Source organism: Phasianus colchicus, chromosome 33, assembly GCF_987193195.1.
Source record: "Phasianus colchicus chromosome 33, bPhaCol1.hap1.1, whole genome shotgun sequence".
In the NCBI taxonomy this organism is placed as follows: Eukaryota; Metazoa; Chordata; class Aves; order Galliformes; family Phasianidae; genus Phasianus; species Phasianus colchicus.
Window position 1 is genome coordinate 1,351,688 of NC_143468.1, and position 19,793 is coordinate 1,371,480.

At 58.3% G+C, this 19,793-nt stretch overlaps 3 protein-coding genes across 7 annotated transcripts; 2 read left to right on the plus strand and 1 right to left on the minus strand.

The window, feature by feature from the left end:
• The first annotated feature begins 531 nt into the window (after positions 1–531).
• Positions 532–8,276, plus strand: BIN2 (bridging integrator 2). Its single transcript, XM_031603261.2, has 11 exons — positions 532–686; positions 1,866–1,946; positions 2,920–2,974; positions 3,119–3,213; positions 3,312–3,407; positions 4,376–4,483; positions 4,568–4,653; positions 4,929–5,004; positions 5,433–5,515; positions 7,027–7,588; positions 8,013–8,276. The coding sequence occupies exons 1-11, from the start codon at positions 612–614 to the stop codon at positions 8,118–8,120; spliced, it is 1,425 nt and encodes a 474-aa protein (XP_031459121.2). The 5' UTR covers positions 532–611; the 3' UTR covers positions 8,121–8,276.
• On the plus strand, positions 8,200–14,777 carry SMAGP (small cell adhesion glycoprotein). Of its 5 annotated transcripts, none has more exons than XM_090128330.1 (4): positions 8,200–8,288; positions 13,160–13,232; positions 13,554–13,628; positions 13,709–14,777. In XM_090128330.1, exons 2-4 carry the CDS (start codon positions 13,202–13,204, stop codon positions 13,879–13,881), a joined length of 279 nt encoding a protein of 92 aa, XP_089984456.1. In that variant the 5' UTR covers positions 8,200–8,288; positions 13,160–13,201; the 3' UTR covers positions 13,882–14,777. The 5 variants fall into 5 exon arrangements, with proteins under 5 accessions (XP_089984456.1, XP_031459124.1, XP_089984455.1 ...); XM_031603264.2 differs by lacking the exon at positions 8,200–8,288 and adding an exon at positions 8,388–10,085; XM_090128329.1 differs by lacking the exon at positions 8,200–8,288 and adding an exon at positions 8,388–9,971.
• Positions 14,778–16,736: 1,959 nt separating this feature from the next.
• On the minus strand, positions 16,737–19,568 carry DAZAP2 (DAZ associated protein 2). Its single transcript, XM_090128328.1, has 4 exons — positions 19,442–19,568; positions 18,197–18,318; positions 17,568–17,810; positions 16,737–16,937 (listed from the first exon to the last, which is right to left on the minus strand). The coding sequence occupies exons 1-4, from the start codon at positions 19,566–19,568 to the stop codon at positions 16,809–16,811; spliced, it is 621 nt and encodes a 206-aa protein (XP_089984454.1). The 3' UTR covers positions 16,737–16,808.
• Between the last annotated feature and the right edge of the window lie 225 nt (positions 19,569–19,793).

The window sequence follows — 19,793 nt, forward strand, 5'->3', positions numbered from 1 at the left end:
AAGAAGGGAAAAATTGCTCCCTTGAGGAGCAGGAAGTTGTCAGGGGAAGGACTTCTCCCAGTCCCTCAACTCTGCTACAGTCCCCATCCCATCCCCATCCCCATTCCATTTCCAACTCACCCGAGTTCTATCCCATCCCATGCCCATTCTCATTCCACCCCCACACCACCCCCATCCCCAACCCCTCCCCATGCCACCCCCGTGTCCCACAGTGCCTCGTGCTCCCCACACCCCCATTGGTCTCGATGACATCCAGAGCAAATTCATTTGCAATGAGAGGGGATGGATGTGGTGCTGGTATCACCTCGCCCAGTGCTGTAGGGTCGAAGCACATCCACGCACCCCACTGGTGAGTGGCTGATGGTGCTCGAGGTGGGAAACAAACAGCAAAGAATTGCAGAAGTGACTCCAAAAGCAAAATTGAAACTCAAAACAGAAACGTGGGTGAGAATTGCCATGGCTCGACTGTGTGTTCTCCCCTTCCCCTCCCACCCCGTGGTTGGGTGTTTCGGGGGTGCCCCGAGCTCAGCGGATGCATCGCTTCGAACTTCCGCAGCTGACACCAAACCACAGCTGATGCTGCAAGCAGAACCCTGCAGCCATCAGCAGCCATGGCTGAGGGCAAGAGCGGGGCCGGGCTGTTCGCCAAGCAGGTCCAGAAGCACTTCAGCCGGGCACAGGAGAAGGTAGGGCATGGCCTCACCGCCCTCGACTTTCATTTTTCGGTTGGGTTTTTGCAGGGTGAGGTGGGGCAGCCCCGATGGGCCGTGCTCACCACGCACCTCTCTCCTCCCATGGGTATCCGGTTGGGTGCCCCACGGTGCTGCAAGGCTTCAGTTTTGCAATCCGCTCCTCAGTGCCCCCTGAAATGCTTCATGAAGTGGGATTTTCTCCCCAGAAGTACTTGTGGGGCAGGCCATGGGGTGGGTGATGCTGGAAGGGGGTTCCATGGGACTGTCCCCACGTCCCCCAGGGCCAACAGAACTCGGGGTCAGGGTGGCCCCGCAGTGCGGGTGCAGCCTGTGGCAGGAAGCGGGGGGAAGGGCTGCGGAAGTGGGCTGAAATGGGGCGATTGGACGTGGTTTGGGGACATTTCAACCCCAACAATGGAAGGAGCAGCTCCCATGATTCCTCATTAGGGCTAAATTCAGCTCTTCCGTGACTATATCAGCCCAGGACACGCTTCCGTGGTTCTGCGGTGGGGACATTGGGGTGGCCTTCACCCACAGCTATTCCTCTTCTTCCTCCTCGCAACAGTGTCACCAATTCCCACTGGGGCAACACTTTAGGGCTTCATTTGCATCAGTATTCACCACCGAATGCCATCCCCGTCCCATCTCTCTTCCATTCCCACACCATCCCTATCCCATCCCTGTTCCATCCCCACACTACCCTTGTTCCAATCCCATACCATCCCCATCCCATTCCTCTTCCATCCCCATACCACCCCCACACCATCCCTGTTCCATCTCCATCTCATCCCTGTTCCTTTCCCACACCATCCCCATCCCATCGTACCTGTTCCATCCCCATCCCTTCCCCATTCAATTCCTGTTCCATCCCCATACCATCCTCATGTCATCCCAATGCACCTGTGCAGGGGGGAGCGCAGGGCTGCATCCGTAGAATTTCACAAATGAAGGCAGTGTTGAGTGGGGATACACCGTGTTGGTTTGGCTCCCCAAATCCACAGATTTCCTCTAAAAATAAAGAGCATTAAGGGATGGGCAGAAGTTTGGCATCCCTCAAGCACAGCTCAGTTCAGGTGGGCTCCGCATTGAGACAGTCAGATCCTGGGCACCCTTTGGGGCACTTCCAGCATTTTGCCCACTCTCCATGCTGACATGCTCCCCTTTCCATCCCAGGTTCTGCAGAAGTTGGGCAAAACCGTGGAAACCAAAGACGAGCAGTTTGAGCAGAGCGCGAACAACTTCCAGCTGCAGCAGGTGGCACCAGGGGGCAGAGGGGACTGGGGGGAGAGGGACACTCCGTGCCATCCCCATGTCATCTGCATGTCATCCCTGTGACTTCCCTGTTCCATCCTCATACCATCCCCATTCCATCCTCATGTAATCCCTATGCTATCTCCATATCATCCCAATGCCACCCCTGTTTCATCCCCATGGCACCTGCAAGTCCTCCCCTTCCACCCCTGCTCCATCTCCACACCATCTGCATTTCATTCCCATGCCATCCCCATCCTATTCCTGTTCCACCCCCACACCACCCCCATGCCATCCCTATTCCATTTGCACATCATGCCAATGCCATCCCCATGCCATCCCTGTACCATTCCCATCCCATCCCTGCACCACTCTCATGTCATCCCTGACCCGTCATATCATTCCAATGCCATCCTCATGTCACCCCAATGCCATTCCCATTCCATCCCTGTACCATCCCCACGTCATCTCCATGCTATCCCTACTCCATCCCCATTTTATCCCAATGGCCATCCCTGTGCTGCCCCTGTTCCATTCTGGTGTAATCCCCATTTCATGTCATCCCTTCCCTGTACCATCCTCCCTCCCATCCCATCCCATCCCACCCCACCATCACTCCAATGCAATCTCCATCCCATCCTCATTTCTCCCCAGTGCCGCCCCAATTCCATCTCCTTCCCATCCCCATTCCCACCTCAGTTCCACCCCCATGCCATTCCTGTTCCATCCGCATCCAACCCCAGTGCCACCTCCATCCCGTCCCTGCTCCATCCCCACCCCACCCCAGTGCCACCCCCATGCCATCCCTGTTTCACCCCTATCCAACCCCAGTGCCACCCCCACACCATCACCATCCCATCCCCAATGCACCCCCATCCCATTCCTCCCACCCCCACTCCCCACACCCTATCTGTACTCCCCACCCCAGGGGCTCCAACCTGCCCCCTTCCCCCCCCTCAATACAATTGCTTTACAGAATGAAGGCAACAAACTCTACAAAGACCTGAAGGCTTTTGTTGGCGCGGTGAAAGGTACAGAGCAGTGCCCCTTTTGCACACCCTGGGCAGTGAAGCACAGAGCATTCGGGGGAGTTGGAAGGGTGGGGGGGGTTGTCAGGCCCTGAGGTGCATTTCCTCACCACGATCCCATATTTTGCAACCCCCCCATCCCTGCAGTGATGCACGAGAGCTCACGAAAAGTGACCGAAACGCTGCAGGAGATCTACAGCAGCGAATGGGACGGACACGTGGAGCTGAAGGCCATCGCAGACGTGAGCACTGCTGTCCCCTGAGGGTTGGGGTCACGGAGATGAGTCCACGGGGACAGAGCCCGGCACGTCCCCGATTCCCATCCCCTTCCCTCCTGTAGAGCAACGACTTGCTGTGGGAAGACTATGAGGCGAAGCTGGGCGACCAGGCGCTGCGCCTGATGGAGAACTACCTGGCTCAGTTTGGGGACATTAAGGCATGTGGGGTGTGAATGTGTGGCATGGAGTGGCGTGGCACTGCATGGCATGGGATGGGATGGGGTGGGATGGGGTGAGATGGGATGGGATGAGATGGGATGGTGTGCTGTGGCAGGGCATGGCGTGGTATGGTAATGTGTGGTACGGCACAACATGGCATGACATGGCATAGTATGGTATAGGATGGGATGGGATGGGATGGGATGGGATGGCACAACAAGGCATAGCACAGCATGGTATGGCATGGCATGGCACAGCATGGTACAGCATAGAAAGGAATGGCATGGCATGATATGATATGGCATGGCATGGCATGGCACAGAAAGTCATGGCACAGCACGGTACAGCATAGAAAGGAGTGGCAAGGCATGATACGATATGGCATGGTATGGCACAGAAAAGCATGGCATGGCACAAAAAGGCATGGCACAGCATGGTATGGCAAGGCATGGTGCAGCATTGCATGGCATGGCACAGCACAGTACAGCATGGCATGGAATGGTATGGCACATTATGACATTGCATACCACGGCATGCTGTGGCAGTGCATGGCATGGAAAGGCATAGCACAGCATGGAACAGCATGGCCTGGTGCAACATTGCACGGCATGGCACACCATGACTTGGTATGGCACAGTACAACAGTGTATATCGTGACATGGAATGGCACAACATGGTATGGCATGGTATGGCACAACACAGCATTGTACAACATGGTATGGAACGGCATGGCATGGCATGGCACGTGATTTCGGATGACACATGGCACAGCATGACATTGTACATCATGGCATGGCACAGCATAGTGCAGAAAGGCACGGCGCGGCCATTGGCATGGCATGGCATGGCACAGCACAGCATGGCACAGAATTGCATGGCATGGCACGGCGTGGCATGGCTCAGCACAGCATTGCACAGCACAGCACGGCACTTTTCCATCTCTCTGAGCCCCCTCTGCCCCACTCAGGAGCGCATCGCCAAACGCGGCCGCAAACTGGTGGACTACGACAGCGCACGGCACCACCTGGAAGCACTGCAGAACTCCAAGAAAAAGGACGAGGCCAAGATTGCCAAGGTGGGTACAAGCCTGCTCCAGGAGAGGGCTGTGCCCCACTAACATCCCCCCTAACCCCCACAACCCCTCCGGACCCCCCCCCAGGCTGAGGAGGAGTTCAACAGAGCGCAGGCGGTGTTCGAGGAGCTGAACCGGGAGCTGCGGGACGAGCTGCCCGTGCTGTATGGGAGGTACTGAGCTGACCCAACCCGCAGCCCCCTCCCCAAAATCCCCCCTGAAAAAGCTTTGCAAACACACATGCAGCATTCCAACTCCCCCCTCTACCCCCCCCCCCCAAAAAAAAAAAACCACACCAAAACCCACCCCATTGGGATGCAGCGCTGTTCCAAGCACCGTCCCCATTCATCCCATTTTCATGCCCCCCATTTACCCCCTCCCCAAGGATGGGGGTCAAGGGCTGCACCCCTCCGGCCCCCTCCTCCTCATGCCCCATTTCTCCCTGCAGCCGCATTGCCTGCTACGTCACCATCTTCCAGAACATCTCCAACCTGCGTGACATCTTCTACAAAGAGATGAGCAAGGTGGGACCCCAAAACCCCCTTACAGACACCCCCTCGCCCCCCCCCCTCCCCATTCTGCTGGTGCTGTGCCGCTCTCTGGGGTTGATGGGGATTTACATGGCCTCGAGTCCTCCGGTGCTGCTGTCAGCAGTGAGCAGTGCTGCTTCACCACCAAGTTTTGGGATGAAAAAAAAGTCTTTTTATCCATCGTTTCAATGGTGGGGAAAAAAAAAATGGAAAGAGTTTTCGAGTTTTGCTTCTTCCGTGGGGATCAAATATACCCCCAAAGGGCATCAGGGAGAGGAAGGATGGGAGAAGCCATTTCCTCATAGCTGGTGCTTTCCGGCCTCCATATGACCTCTTTTTAACCCAAATTTGCCTTTTGTGGGATGCAGCCCCACCCATGGATGTCCCAGGGGGCTCTGATGAGTTTCTCTCCCCCCACGCAGCTCAACCGTGACCTCTATGAGGTGATGGGGAAACTTGACAAGCAGCACTCCAGCAAAGTCTTCATCATCAAAGGTGTCTCCAGGTAAGGGGGGTCCCATGGTGCCCCAGAGCCCCCTCCCCCAAAAAGGGGGTGGATGTAATGCCTTCCTCTATTTCTGCCTGTGACCAATGGGGATGGATGAGCACCTCCCAGTGTTGGGTGCTGTAGGGATGAATTGGGGCTGAGCACCTCCTGACATTGGGTGCTGTAGGGATGAATTGGGGCTGAGCACCTCCTGACATTGGGTGCTGTAGGGATGAATTGGGGCTGAGCACCTTCTCACACTGGGTGCTGTAGAGCTGAATTGGGGCTGAGCATCTCCTGACGTTGGGTGATGAACTGGGGCTGAATACCTCCCAGTATTGGGTGTTACAGGGCTGAATTGCAGCACCTCCCGATGCTGAAGGCTTCAGGGTTGAACTGAGGCTGAGCATCTCTTGATGTTGGGTGGGAGAAGGATGAACTGAGGCTGAGCACCTCCCAAAATTGAGTATTATAGGGATGAGCACCTCCCAACACTGGGTGCTGTAGAGATGAGTTGGAGCTGAGCATGTCTAGACTTTGGGTGCTGTAGGGCTGAACTGGGGCTGAGCATCTCCCAACACTGGGTGTTTTAGGGTTGAACTGGGACTGAGCATCTCCCAACTGTGGGTGCTGTGGAGATGAAATGGAGCTGAATGCAGACACACTGAGATGTTGGGTGCTATAGGGCTGAACTGGGGCTGATCCTCTCCCGGTGTTGGGTGCTATAGGGCTGAATTGGGGCTGATCCTCTCCTGGTGCTGGGTGCTATAGGGCTGAATTGGGGTTGATCCTCTCCTGGTGTTGGGTGCTATAGGGCTGAACTGGGGCTGATCCTCTCCTGGTGTTGGGTGCTATAGGGCTGAATTGGGGTTGATCCTCTCCTGGTGTTGGGTGCTATAGGGCTGAACTGGGGCTGATCATCTCGTGTTGGGTGCTATAGGGCTGAACTGGGGCTGATCATCTTGTGTTGGGTGCTATAGGGCTGAATTGGGGCTGATCCTCTCCTGGTGTTGGGTGCTATAGGGCTGAACTGGGGCTGATCATCTTGTGTTGGGTGCTATAGGGCTGAATTGGGGCTGATCATCTTGTGTTGGGTGCTATAGGGCTGAACTGGGGCTGATCCTCTCCTGGTGTTGGGTGCTATAGGGCTGAATTGGGGCTGATCCTCTCCTGGTGCTGGGTGCTATAGGGCTGAATTGGGGTTGATCCTCTCCTGGTGTTGGGTGCTATAGGGCTGAACTGGGGCTGATCATCTTGTGTTGGGTGCTATAGGGCTGAATTGGGGCTGATCCTCTCCTGGTGCTGGGTGCTATAGGGCTGAACTGGGGCTGAGCACATCCCAGTGTTGGGTGACGAATTGGGACCTTTGGCTTTGGTGCCCCTCCAAGCTAATGGGATGCTTGGGGATGAATTTGGGTCGGGGATGCAATTTGGGCTGGGGACACGGTGTCACCACGACCCCAGAGCAGTGTCCAGCTGCATTTAGGGTCTCACAGGAACTGAACCCAATCTGTCATTCCCCTATGCAGCAACCGCCGCTCACTGCTCATCTCGGCCCCCGTCAGCCCCCCAGCCGTCTACCCTTGCCCGGAGAAGGCACCCAACTGGGACCCCTCATCAGGAGCAGAGCAAACACCAACGACCCCTGGTGCGGGCAGCGATGCCACTGAGGATGTCCCCAATGGCCCCGCAGCACCGGGTCCAGCTGAGCCGGGTGTCCCCATGCCTGGACCCCCTCCAGCCTCACCCGCGAGTGTGGGGTCCGCGTCGGAGTCGGAGTGCAGCGAGGAGAGTCATGAGATCGACCTCAGCCCCAAAGAGATGGAGGTGTCCGCGGGCAGTGGGTGCCCTGAACACCCCAAAACAGAGAAGGGTGACGGGGGGGGAGTGGAGGGCATCGCTGCATCCATGGCTTCCATGATCCTCTCCGAGGCCATCGCTGCAGCCACCGGTGCTGCTCCGGAGGGCAGCGATGGCACTGATGGTGGGGACAGCATCGACAGTGAGACCAGCCCTGTGGAGGGGGCAGGGGAAGGTCCACCCCCCGAGGGATCAGAGGAGAGCGTGGAGGGGACGGATGTGTCCCCAGAGGTGAGCAAAGCACAAGTCAGGGCACTGGGAGGAGGGTTTGGAAGGGTGTGCTGGGGTCTGCACCCCATGGAGGCACATGGGGTGATGCCCTGGGGTTCTCAGAGCCCCCATAGAGGAGATGGAGGGTGGGGGGGGGCTGTAAATGAGCCCCAGCTTTGTGCAGGGATGGGGTCTGGGGATAGGCCCAGTCTGATTCAAGGACACAGGACCTGGGTGGTCCATGGTTCAGGGACATGGGGAGGGGGGGATGAACCCCAGCTGGATTCAAGGATTTGGGGATGGGAGGGTCAGGAGATGGGGTTTATGAGAGGGTGGGGGGAAGAGTGAGGGTTATGCAAAGAGATGGGGTTTTGGGGGGGTGGGGGGAAGAGTGAGGGGATCAGGGTATGAGCCCCCACCCCACGCATCGCTGCTATCCCCACAGGTGGGGTCGGATGAAGGGCCCCATGAGCAAGGCACACCCGAACCACTGGAGCAGGACGTGAGCTGTGACCCCCCCCAGGACACCAGCGAATCCCTCACCCCACTGTGACCCCCACTCTGTGGCCCCCACGCCCAGAGCAGTGCAGGCAGTGAAGGGGGAGCAGCTTTATGGGACTGCCTGCAGATCACTGCGCGTAACCGGAATGTGCTTCACAACACAGGGCTGAAATAAAGGCAGAGGGCAGCGCCAGCACCTGGAAATGCACTGAGAGAGGAGGTCGGATTTTCTGGACCTCAATTCCATCCCCAGCACTGAATCTGGGGGTTTGCATTGCAGCAGGCATTGCATACAGACAGAGTATCTCATGCAAAACTTTGTGCTGCAAATGTGCAGCATTGGGGTGCAGTGCAGCTCCATCCCCAGCAACAAATCTGGGGTTTGCATTGCAGCAGGCATTGCACACTGCTGGAGCATCCCATGCAAACCTCTGTGCTGCAAAGGTGCAGTTTTGGGGTGCATTACAGCTTCAACCCCAGCACCAAGTCTGGGGGCTTGCATTGCAGCAGGTGTTGCACACAGATGGAGCATCCTGTGCAAACTCAACGTGCTGCAAAGCTGTGACATTTAGGTGCCCTACTGCTTCAACCCCAGCACCAAATCTGGGGGCTTTGCATTGCAGCAAGTGTTGCATACAGATGGAGCACGCCGTGCAAACCTCTGTGTTGCAAAGGTGCAGTTTTGGGGTGCACTGCAGCTCCATCCACAGAACAAAATATGGGTTTTGCATTGCAGCTGCCATTACAGATGGAGCACCCCATGCAAACCTCTGTGCTGCAAAGGTGCAGCACTGGGGTGCACTGCAGCTCCATCCCCAGCAACAAATCTGGGGTTTGCATTGAGCAGGCATTGCTTACAAATGGAGCACCCCGTGCAAACTCACTGTGCTGCAAAGTCGTGACATTGAGGTGCACTACAGCTTCAATCCCAGCACCAAATCTGGGGGCCTTGCATTGCAGCAGGTGTTGCACAAAGATGGAGCATCCTGTGCAAACTCAATGTGTTGCAAAGGTGCAGTTTTGGGGTGCACTGCAGTTCCATCCACAGAACAAAATATGGGGTTTGCATTGCAGCTGGCATTGCACACTGCTGGAGCATCCCATGCAAACTCACTGTGCAGAAAAGTCGTGACACTGAGGTGCACTACAGCTTCAACCCCAGCACCAAATCCGGGGTTTGCATTGCAGCTGGCATTGCACACTGCTGGAGCACCCCATGCAAACCTCTGTGCTGCAAAGTAGGGACACTGAGGTGCACTACAGCTTCAACCCCAGCACCAAAGTTGGGGGCTTTGCATTGCAGCAGGTGTTGCACACAGATGGAGCACCCCGTGCAAACCTCTGTGTTGCAAAGGTGCAGTTTTGGGGTGCACTGCAGTTCCATCTCCAGCACCAAATCTGGGGTTTGCACTGCAGCTGGCATTGCACGCTGCTGGAGCACCCCGTGCAAACCTCTGTGGTGTGAAGGAGCAGCTTTGGGGTGCACTGCAGCTCCATCCCCAGCACCAAATCTGGGGTTTGCATTGAGCAGGCATTGCACACTGCTGGAGCAACCTCTGTGCTGCAAAGGTGCAGATATGGGGTGCACAACAGCTCCACCCCCAGCACCAAATCTGGGGGCTTTGCATTGCAGCTGGCATTGCACACTGCTGGAGCATCCCATGCAAACCTCCGTGCTGCAAAGAGGTGCAGCTTTGGGGTTCCCCATGGGGCAGCTCCTGTGGGTCTTACAGACAGGTTCATAAATGGGATTTGTGCCCCACCTCCCTACAGGCTGCACGTGTGTGCAATGCACTTTGCTGCACGGGCCGTGCCGCTGCAGGGTGCCCCATCCTGCACCAGCAAAGGGTTAAGCAGGAGGAATTGCAGCTCTGTCATCATCAGGGGCAGTGGAACTGGAAAGGTGAGGCAGGAAGGGAACGCCCGGGCGAGGCCGACGCTGCACTGCACTGCATTACACTGCGCTGCACTGCAAGGAGCAGCACATGGTGCCTGCAGCCCCGCACAGCCGGCACGGGTATGGGGGAGTGGGGGGGATTTGGGGTGTGCTTTGTGCTTGGGGTGATGGGTGTGGGGTGTTGGGGGGTGAGAATGGGACGGTGGGAATGGGGTGGTGGGTATGGGGTGGTGGGTGCATGGTGGTGGGTATGGAGTGTTAGATGTGGGGTGGTGGTTTTGGGGTGGTTGGTGTATGGGTTTTGGGTATGGGGTGCTGGGTGTTGGGTGTTTGGTGTAGGGTGTTGGGTATAGGGTGGTGGGAATGGAATGGTGGGTATGGGGTGGTGGGTGCATGGTGTTGGGTATGGAGTGTTAGATGTGGGGTGGTGGGTGTATGGGTTTTGGGTATGGGGTGCTGGGTGTTGGGTGTTTGGTGTAGGGTGTTGGGTATAGGGTGGTGGGAATGGAGTGGTGGGTATGGGGTGGTGGGTGCATGGTGGTGGGTATGGAGTGTTAGATGTGGGGTGGTGGGTATGGGGTGGTGGTTTTGGGGTGGTGGGTGTATGGGTTTTGGGTATGAGGTGCTGGGTGTTGGGTGTTGGGTGTAGGGTGTTGGGTGGTGGGTGGTGGGAATGGAGTGATGGGTATGGGGTGGTGGGTGCATGGTGTTGGATATGGGGTGTTGGGTATGGAGTGTTAGGTATGGGGTGTTGTATATGGGGTGCTGGGTATGGGATGTTGGGCGTTTAGTGTCATGCTATGGTGCTGGATATGGAGTGTTGGGTTTGGGGTGTTGGGTGTTAGGTGTGGGGTGCTGGGTATGGGGTGTTGGGTGTTTTAGTGTAGTGCATGAGGTTTTGGGTACAGGGTGGTGGGTATGGGCTGGTGGGTATGGGGTGTAGGGTGTTGGGTGCTGGGTATGGGGTGCTGGGTATGGGGTGCTGGGTATGGGGTGTTGGGTATGGGGTGCTGGGTATGGGGTGCTGGGTATGGGGTGTTGGGTATCGAGTGCATGGAGTTTTGCTCATGGAGAGGCTCAGGTGGAACTCAGCCCTGCAGAAGGCAGAGCGAACGCTGAGTCAGGAGAGGGGGAATCCCATGAGATGGAGCAGAACACAGCGGGGTCGTGGGCCCCTCCCCTGGGTTTGGAGGTGGGATGGTGCCACGCATCCCCTGCGTTGAGTTTTTGGGATGGCTGCACTGCAGGAACCACTCGAGGGCTCCAGGGAGGTTACAGGGAATAAAGAGCAACGCTGCGTCCATAACAAACCCTCACCCAGAGAGCCCTCCCCCAACCCCCTTTGCACCCAGCAGTGCAAACAAGAGAGCATTTCCCATCCCATGAGCACTCCCAGCTCTGCAGCACATTCCCTGCAGTCAAGCCCCACACCTCTGCCCCACACGGTGCTCAGTGCAGAGCTGTGCAGCGCCTGCAGGACCGGCTGCCTTGTGCCCCACAAACTGGTTTAGCACTGGTTTGTCGCCATCCGGACCGGCCGGTGCTGCGCTGCAGCCTGGGGGGGGAAGGGGTTGGGCCTGGGGGGGGTCCTGGTAAAATAGGGTTTGGCTGCTGGGAATGGGAATGGGGATAGGAATGGGAATGGAGAGGGCACCGTGCCTGCACACAGCAGGGTAGGGGCTGAGGGAAGGGGAATGAGAATGGGAATGGAGTGGGAATGGGAATGGAGTGGGAATGTTGTGTGTGCACAGTGGGGCGGGAGCTGTGAGGGAATGGGAATGAGGATGGAAATGGAATGGGAATGGAAATGCAGTGGGGATGTTATGTGCACAGAGGGATGGGCTGATAGATTGGGAATGGAGCAGGCGTGGAGCATACATGCAGCGGGGCAGGGGCTGAGGGAATGGGAATGGGGTGAAAATGTTTTGTGCACACAGTGGGGCAGGAGCTGAGAGTATGAGAATGGGAATGGAATGGGAATGGGAAAGGAATGGGAATGGGAATGGGAATGGGAATGGGAATGGGAATGGGAATGGGAATGGGGTGGACACCGTGCCTGCACACAGTGGGGTAGGGGCTGAGGGAATTAGGAGAGGAATGGGAATGGGGTGAAAATGTTTTGTGCACACAGTGAGGCAGGAGCTGAGATTATGAAAATGGGAATGGAATGGGAATGGGAATGGGAATGGGAATGGGAATGGGAATGGGAATGGGAATGGGAATGGGAATGGGAGTGGGAATGGGAAAGGAATGGGAATGGAGTGGGCACGGTGCCTGCACACAGCAGGGTAGGGGCTGAGGGAATTGGGAGAGGAATTGGAATGAGAATGGGAATGGGAATGGGAATGGGAATGGGAATGGGAATGGGAATGGGAATGGGAATGGGGTGAAAATGTTTTGTGCACACAGTGAGGCAGGAGCTGAGAGTATGAGAATGGGAATGGAATGGGAATGGGAAAGGAATGGGAACGGGAATGTGTGCACACAGCGGCACAGGTGCTGAGGGACTGGGAATGGAATGGGAATGAGCATGGGAATGGGAACGGGAATGGGAACGGGAATGGGGCGGGCATGGTGCACGCACCCAGCAGCGCAGGGGCTGAGCTGAATTCCTGCAGCCCCGACGGCTGCACCCTGCGAGCAGGGAACGCAAAGCGCTGCGTTTTGGGAGCAGCGAGCCGAGCAGCTCCGAGTCACAGCGGGGCCAACAACGCCAGCGCTGCTCCGCGCTTTGCAAACCCCAGTCGGCGTGGTGAGCCGTGCCCGCCCCGCTCCTCCTGCCGCTCAGTTCGCTCTTCTTACTGATCGATTTTCTTTTTTGGGGGGAGATGCATTTGCTCCTGACATCTAGCGGTGCCTCTTTGCAGAGCGCTGAGTCACTCGTGTCCGGTGCAGGAGTCGCTGCCCTCGGGCTGCAGCGGCGCAGCTCCGCTTTCGGGGTCGCAGAGGTGGTTGGTGGGATGGGGTTGGTGCATGGCAGGGAGCTCTGATGAGCGGTTGGGGCTGCAGCAGCTCCTGGTGTGCGGTTTGCGAGGCTCTGCGAGGGTGTGGGGGTGAAGGTGGTGTTGCAGCCCCGCAGAACTTCACCTTGCAGAGCAAAAGGCGAAATGCGGATGCTTTCCCCAGGTGCCCGCTGCTCCCCTCCCGTCCCACTGCATGGCAGCATTAACCACGTCCCTTCCTTCTCTCCACAGTTGTGAAGGAGCCCTGAGCCCGAGCTCACCCACGCCGATGCCATGGAGGGGGCTCTGCCCACGCTCCCCCCAGGTAAGACTTGGGGCAGGGGCTGAGCACTGGGGTTTGTGCTTTGTTAGAGGTCTTCTCCAACCTTAACGACTCCATGACCTGAATGACCAGCCGTGGTGCGATGGGTTGGGGTCGGATTTGACCTTGGAGGTGTTGTCCCCCATCTGAATGATGAGTGGGCACGGTGGGGTGGGTCGGCAGTTGGCAGGGGAAGGGGTCACCATCCCCATTGAAAGAGGGGAATCAGAGCTGCAGGGATGTGGGGATGCATTTGGGTGGGAGGGGGTGATCTCAGAGGTCTCATCCAACCCGATTGGAACCATTCTGCCATTCCACGAGAAGAGCTGACAACGCCGGGGCTGAAGAAATCTCACCCCCCAGCTCCCCACGAAGCAGCCAACACTGCCGTCATCGCAGGTAGGGGCTGCCCACCACCCCCAGTGCTCCCCATACACTGCACGGGGCTGAACGCCGCTCCTCTCCTCTCCTCCCATCAGTGGTCATCACGCTGGTGTTCCTCACCCTGCTGACGGTGCTGGTGGTCATCGTCATCTACCTGTACAGAAACAAGGGCAGCTACCTCACCTACGAGCAGCCGGTGGCCGAGGAGGACGCGGCCGTGCAGATGGAGGATGACCCATCCAAGGAGAAAGAGGAATATTTCATATAGGGTCCATCTTCACGTCGCCTGAACCACCCGGAGTCTGATCTCTGGCAGCTTTTCTTTTTCTTTTTCTCTGTAATTTATTAATTAAGGCAGAGGAAGGTGAAGGCCAGGCATGCTGCTGCCTGCCTGCAGCTCCGCACCCCATCCCCTCCCTTGGGTGCCTTCAATACAACCCAGTGACAAACGCTCCAAGAATTGCTGTTGTTTTGCCTTATCTCGCCACACAATCGAGCGATTCTGCTCTGGGTTTAGCAGCAGGGTCATTAGCATGGCCGGCTCATTAGCATGGCTGATTGGGAGGCGAATCACAGAATGGTTGGGTTGGAAGGGAGCTCAAGGATCACGAAGCTCCAACCCCACAAAGCCACCAACCTCCACGTTTCACAGCAGCCCAGGCTGCCCAGGGCCCCATCCAACCTGGCCTCCAACACCTCAGGGATGGACGGGGCATCCACAGCCTCTCTGGGCAGCTGTTCCAGCACCTCACCGCTCTCACAGCAAACAACTTCCCCTGACATCCAGCTGAAATCCGCCCTCCCTCAACTCCAGCCATTTCCCCTCGTCCTGCACTTCTCTCCCCTTCCCAAGAGCTGACTCCCCTCCTGTCTGCAGGCTCCCTTGAGGTGCTGAAGGCTGCAATGATTCACCCCGCAGCTTCTTTTCTGCAGGCTGAACAAGCCCAGCTCCCTCAGCCTGTCCTCATAGGGAGGTGCTGCAGCCCTGCTCATCTTCGTGGCTCCTCTGGCCCCTCTCCAGCAGCTCCCTGTCCTTCTTGTCCTGGGGGCTCCAGCCCTGGGGCCTCACGAGAGCAGAGCAGAGGGGGACAATCACCTCCCTGTCCCTGCTGCCACCCCTCTGCTGATGGAGCCCAGGATCCCATTCGCTTCCCGAGCCGCAAGGACACCTGCTGGCTCGTGTTCAGCTTTTCACCCCCCAGGACCCCCAGGTCCTTTTCTGCAGGGCTGCTCTCAAGGCCCGCTGCTCCCAGTCCGTATGGATGCCTGCCATTCCTCCGGCCCCAGTGCCAAACCTTGCACTCGGCCGTGTTGAACCTCATCAGGTTCACCCAGCCCACCTTTCCAGCCTCTCGAGGTCCCTCTGATGGCACCCCTTCCTTCCCACCGCACTGCTCAGCCTGATGCCATCAGCAAACTTCCCCCCTTCACATCACGCCCCAAACTGAAGCCAAAGGAGGAGAAAGTTTGCAAAACTGGCAGCAAAGGGGAAGAGCTGCAATGCTACAGCAAAAAACAGCGATGGGTGGAAGCCACGAGGGGTTGGGGGGGGGGGGAGGGAAGAAGTGATGCAAACGTGCTCCCGCATTCAAATTTTCAAAATAAGTCTTTATTCTACTTCTTTTTTTTTTTTTTTCTCGTTTCTTCTTCTTTTCTTTTTTTTTTTTTTTTTTTAGTATAAAAAAAAAAAAAAATCCACAAGTTAAGTGCACCACAGTGAATACAGAGAGAGACGGAACGCGGATCTTCCTTTAACAGTCGGCCGATGGTTGAACACAACACAGAGGGACGCGGATTTTACACCCAACCGAAACCTCCTGATAACACAGATCTGAATTCTGATCTTTGTTTGCTCGTTTGTTTGTTTGTTTTCCTTCGTAAAACAACGACGACGACGACGACGGAAAAGGAAACATTGAGGATCCCTGAAATGTTCTTCATCACCCTACTGTGACTCCATCGCACCCCCCCGGCTGTTCTGCAGTGTGTGTTCCTATAATGACCCACTGCCCTCACGCTGCTGTTGGTGGGGGGACACTGTGTGGGGATGGGGGGGTGGGGGGGGGGCAGCCCCTGTTTGACAACAGTGGGATGGGGGGGGGTCAGGGGTTGAAAAAGGGAGGGGAAAAAAGGGTGGGGGGGAGGGGGCAAAGGAAAACGGGGAGAAAAACGGGAGGGGGAGGAAGGGGGGGAGGAGAATAAAGGGGGGGGATAAGGGAAGGAATAAAGGGGGGGATAAATGGGGATACAATGGGGGGGATACAGGGAAGGGGGGAATAAAGGGGGAAGGGGGGAATAAGGAGGGAATAAAGGGGGAAGGGGGGAATAGAGGGGGGAAGGGGGGAATAAGGGGGGAAGGGGGGAATAAGGGGGGAAGGGGGGAATAAAGGGGGAAGGGGGAATAAGGGGGGAATAAAGAGGGAAGGGGGGAATAAGGGGGGAAGGGGGGAGTAAGGGGGGAAGGGGGGAATAAAGGGGGGAATAAAGAGGGAAGGGGGGAATAAAGAGGGAATAAAGGGGGGAATAAAGAGGGAATAAAGGGGGGAATAAAGAGGGAATAAAGGGGGAAGGGGGGAATAAGGGGGGGGAAAACCTGCTTATTAAGCATCATCTAAAAGCAGAGTTAGCATCGAATGAAATGTTCTGACATGAGTTGCATCGTGTTTCTGGCACCAAAGCATGGCTTTGATTAGACCTACATGTGCAAAGAAATCCAAGCGTACTTGGAGGGGTCTGGGATCCCACGGGGGGGGGGGTGGGGGGGTCCGCAGAGGGAATTGGGCGAAGGATGCACTGCACCTCTGCTCTGTGAGCTGCAGGTCTCAGTGCTCCGCTCCCCACCCCCTCCGTGTGCCCCAACCCCCCCCAAAAAAAAACACAACCAAAAACCCCTGGGATGAAAGAAGAGGCAGCGGTGCTGACCCCCTCCCCTCCCCCCCCCCCTCCCTCAAACCCCGATGGAGGGATGGCGACCGTGGTGGGGTTCAGGAGCAGGAAGACACCTCGGCTCTGCGACCTCAGGTTAATACAGGACTGAAGCAGTTACATGGTGAGAAGTGCTGACGGTACGTGACGCCGTTCCTTACACACACGTAGCCCCCCCCCACCCCCTAACCCTAAACCCCCCCCCTCCCCCCCCCCCCAACACCACTACCACCACCACCACCACCACCACCACCCACCCCCTTTCCTTCTTCACCAGATAGTGTAGCCACCGTCTGAACCTCCCAGGAAGAAGTTGCCCTTCCTCTGCGTCACCAGCACGTTGGCTCCCTGCATGACGGCCAGCTGTGCTGCGTTGGGGGGGCAGCCGGGAGGGGGGGGCTGCAAAATACAGAGCATGGTGGGGGGGGGGGTCAAAACCAAGGCTGGAAGGGTGGGAGAACATCCCCAGATGCGTTGGGATGGGGGATGGGGGCATGGGGAGAGGGAGGGGGAGGTCACCAACCATAGGATGGGGGGGTTGGAAAGGTGCTCAGAGCCCCCCCACCCCATCCTTCTGAGCTGGGGGGGGCAGATGTGAGGGCAGCATTGCAGATGAGACCTCACCAGGGCAGAGCAGAGGGGGACGACCCCCTCCCTGCCCCACTGAAGAGGAGCATGACCCCCCTCCCTGCCCCACTGCAGAGGGGCACGACCCCCTCCCTGCCCCACTGCAGAGGGGGACGACCCCCCTCCCTGCCCCACTGCACAGGGGGACAACCCCCTCCCTGCCCCACTGCACAGGGGGACAAACCTCTCCATGCCCCACTGCACAGGGGCACGACCCCCCTCCATGCCCCACTGCAGAGGGGGACAATCCCCTCCCTGCCCCATTGCCCCCAGTCTGTTGATGCAGCCAAGGGTACAGTCAGCCTGCAGCTGCAGTTTTGTGCCCCCCACCCTCCCGCCTCCCAGGTCAGAAATCAAGGCACGTCTCCTCCCCGCGGGGTTTTGGGGTCAGTCTGTACTCACAGGGATGCTGGCGGTGCCTCCAGCCCCAAACCTCGCTCCAGCATCAAAGCCACCTTCCACCAGCACGGTGGAGCCCGGCGGATAGACGGGTCCCACGGGGTAATACGCCATGGGGACGGAGGAACCGATGGGCCCCACGGCCACGGATTGGGCCACGGGCAGGAAGACAGATGCACCTGGATATGCTGCCGACATGGTGGGGACGGTGGCAGCCCCCAGAGGGACGAAGCTGGGACGGTAGAGCTGCACAGAGCCACGAGGCAGGGCGTTATTCCAGGCTTTATGACCCCACACACCCATCTGCTTCCTCAGCCTCCAGGTGGACTTTCACCCTCCTGCTCTGCCATCCCCCACCCTGATTCTTATAAAATTTCCCTCCCCCTTCCCCCCACCCTGTTGTTTTTTCTGCACCCAGGGGCTCTGTGCCACCTCTGCTCCAAAAAAAACACAAAAGTGCTCAGACTTCAGTTCTCACGGAGAGATTAAGGGGGTGGCAATCGGGGCAGCAAAAAGTCCCCCAGGCAGAAAGGAAAAATGCATTTCTCAGCGTACCCAGAGTTGCTGTTGTGCTGTTCGTTTGCTTTTGCTTTTAATTCTTATTATTTCAGAAGCAAATAAACTATGCTCACCTCGGAGTACGCAGGAGGAGCGTCGGTGTACGGCGGGGGCTGCGGGAGGGGCACAGTCTGTGGGTACACGGGGGGGTTGGCAGCGCTCTGCACGGGGTAGGAGGGCTGCGTGGGGTACTGCCCTATGGGGGGAGAGAGGAGGTCACAGCCCGACCCACACACAGCCCCCAAATCCCTGCTGGGGAGGCTGGGAGGGTTCTGGCCACGGGAAAGTGGAGTTTTGGAGTTTCGGTGCTGCGCCGGATGGAGGGAGATGGGGAAAGGGGAAGTCTGGTGAAGAAATGTGATGAAATCTCAGCGATGAGGGCAGCTGCTGGGAATGCTGCAGCTGATTCCGGGCCGGGGTTGGGGCACACGGGGTGGGGGGGGAACGCTGGGGTTGGGGGAAGGAAGCGGGGGGGGTTGCAGGGTTATAGCGGATCCAGAGCAAAGCAGGGGGGCCCCCTCCGGTCCGTGGGTGCTGAGCCCCAGGGTCTCCCCTGTGCCATGCTGGGCTATGGGGCGGAGCACGGGGAGCAGTGCCATGGGGGAGGGGAAGCTCTGACCCCTTTGTTTTGGGGGGTGGGGGGTGGGAGGTGGGAGGGAGGGTGGGGGTCGCTTCCTACCCTGCCTCGGTGGGGTCCAATTCCCCGCAATTGGTGACCCCCTGTACAGGGGGTGTTTTCCCCGTGCCATGGGGTTCGAACCCCCGTTGCCCCTCTGGGGGTCTCCCCTTCCCATTCACCCCCTGACATTGGATACAGCTGCTCCCCCCCCCCCCCCCCAATCCCAGTACTGGAGGAGGGAACAACCGCTCCTCCACGGCCCCCCCCCCCCCCCCCCACAACCCATCCCCCAGGAGGGGCTCCCCAACGCCCCCTGTCCCTGTCGACCTCCCCGCAAAGAGAGAACCCCCCCCAATACCTCCCCTTACCCCCCCACGGCCCACCCCCCCTTCCTCATCCGCTGGGGTCTCCGCTCCGCCCCTCCCCCCTGGCGTTGAACGCAGCCCCTCGTGACGTCATCCGGGGATTCCCCCCCAAGCGGTCCCCCGCGGCGCACACAGGGTTAAACCCCGGCCGAGCCGCCCGTCGCCATGGCAACACGCGCGCCCGCCCCCCGTAGCGTCGCTCCTATTGGTCCGTTCCGCTGCTGCGGCGCGGCCCTTAAAGGCGCCGCGACCCCCTTAAAAGACGACCCCCGGGTGGTGACAGCGGCGGCGCGGCGTGACCCCCGGAGTTGCCCCGGGCGCGGCGCGGTGCTTGCCTTTGCCGTTCATGGCGGCGGCGGGGGGCGGCGGTCCCGCTGTGCCCGCGCCGCGCTCTGACTGCTGCCTGTCACTGCGGCGGGCGGCGGGCCGGAAGTGGGCGCCGCACGCACGGCGCTGCGTCATCACGCAGAGGGGGCGGGGCCGAGCGCTCTTAAAGGGACCGCAGCCCTAAAGACGGGGGAGGGGGGAGTGCCGAATTCAGAGACGGGGGGGCGGCAGGTGGGCGAAGGGGATCATAGAGTAGTGGGGGGGCCCACTCAGGGCTTTGGAGGGGGCAGCATGTAGTAGTGAGGGGCTCTAGGTGGGGCCTGCGGGGGCGTGTGGGGTGGGAGGGGGTCAATGGAGGGT

What these genes read in the sequence shown, in the direction of transcription:
- BIN2 (XM_031603261.2), top strand. Translation starts at nt 612, where the DNA reads ATGGCTGAGGGCAAGAGCGGGGCCGGGCTGTTCGCCAAGCAGGTCCAG. An exon ending in ACGAGGCCAAGATTGCCAAG is followed by an intron (nt 4,484 to 4,567) that starts GTGGGTACAAGC and finishes ACCCCCCCCCAG; the next exon opens with GCTGAGGAGGAGTTCAACAG. An exon ending in TCTACAAAGAGATGAGCAAG is followed by an intron (nt 5,005 to 5,432) that starts GTGGGACCCCAA and finishes CCCCCCACGCAG; the next exon opens with CTCAACCGTGACCTCTATGA.
- SMAGP (XM_031603262.2), top strand. Translation starts at nt 13,469, where the DNA reads ATGTGGGGATGCATTTGGGTGGGAGGGGGTGATCTCAGAGGTCTCATC. An exon ending in CAACACTGCCGTCATCGCAG is followed by an intron (nt 13,629 to 13,708) that starts GTAGGGGCTGCC and finishes TCCTCCCATCAG; the next exon opens with TGGTCATCACGCTGGTGTTC.
- DAZAP2 (XM_090128328.1), bottom strand. Translation starts at nt 19,568, where the DNA reads ATGACGCAGCGCCGTGCGTGCGGCGCCCACTTCCGGCCCGCCGCCCGC. An exon ending in CGCCGCCATGAACGGCAAAG is followed by an intron (nt 18,319 to 19,441) that starts GCAAGCACCGCG and finishes CTCCCCCCATAG; the next exon opens with GGCAGTACCCCACGCAGCCC. An exon ending in CTCCTCCTGCGTACTCCGAG is followed by an intron (nt 17,811 to 18,196) that starts GTGAGCATAGTT and finishes GGCTCTGTGCAG; the next exon opens with CTCTACCGTCCCAGCTTCGT.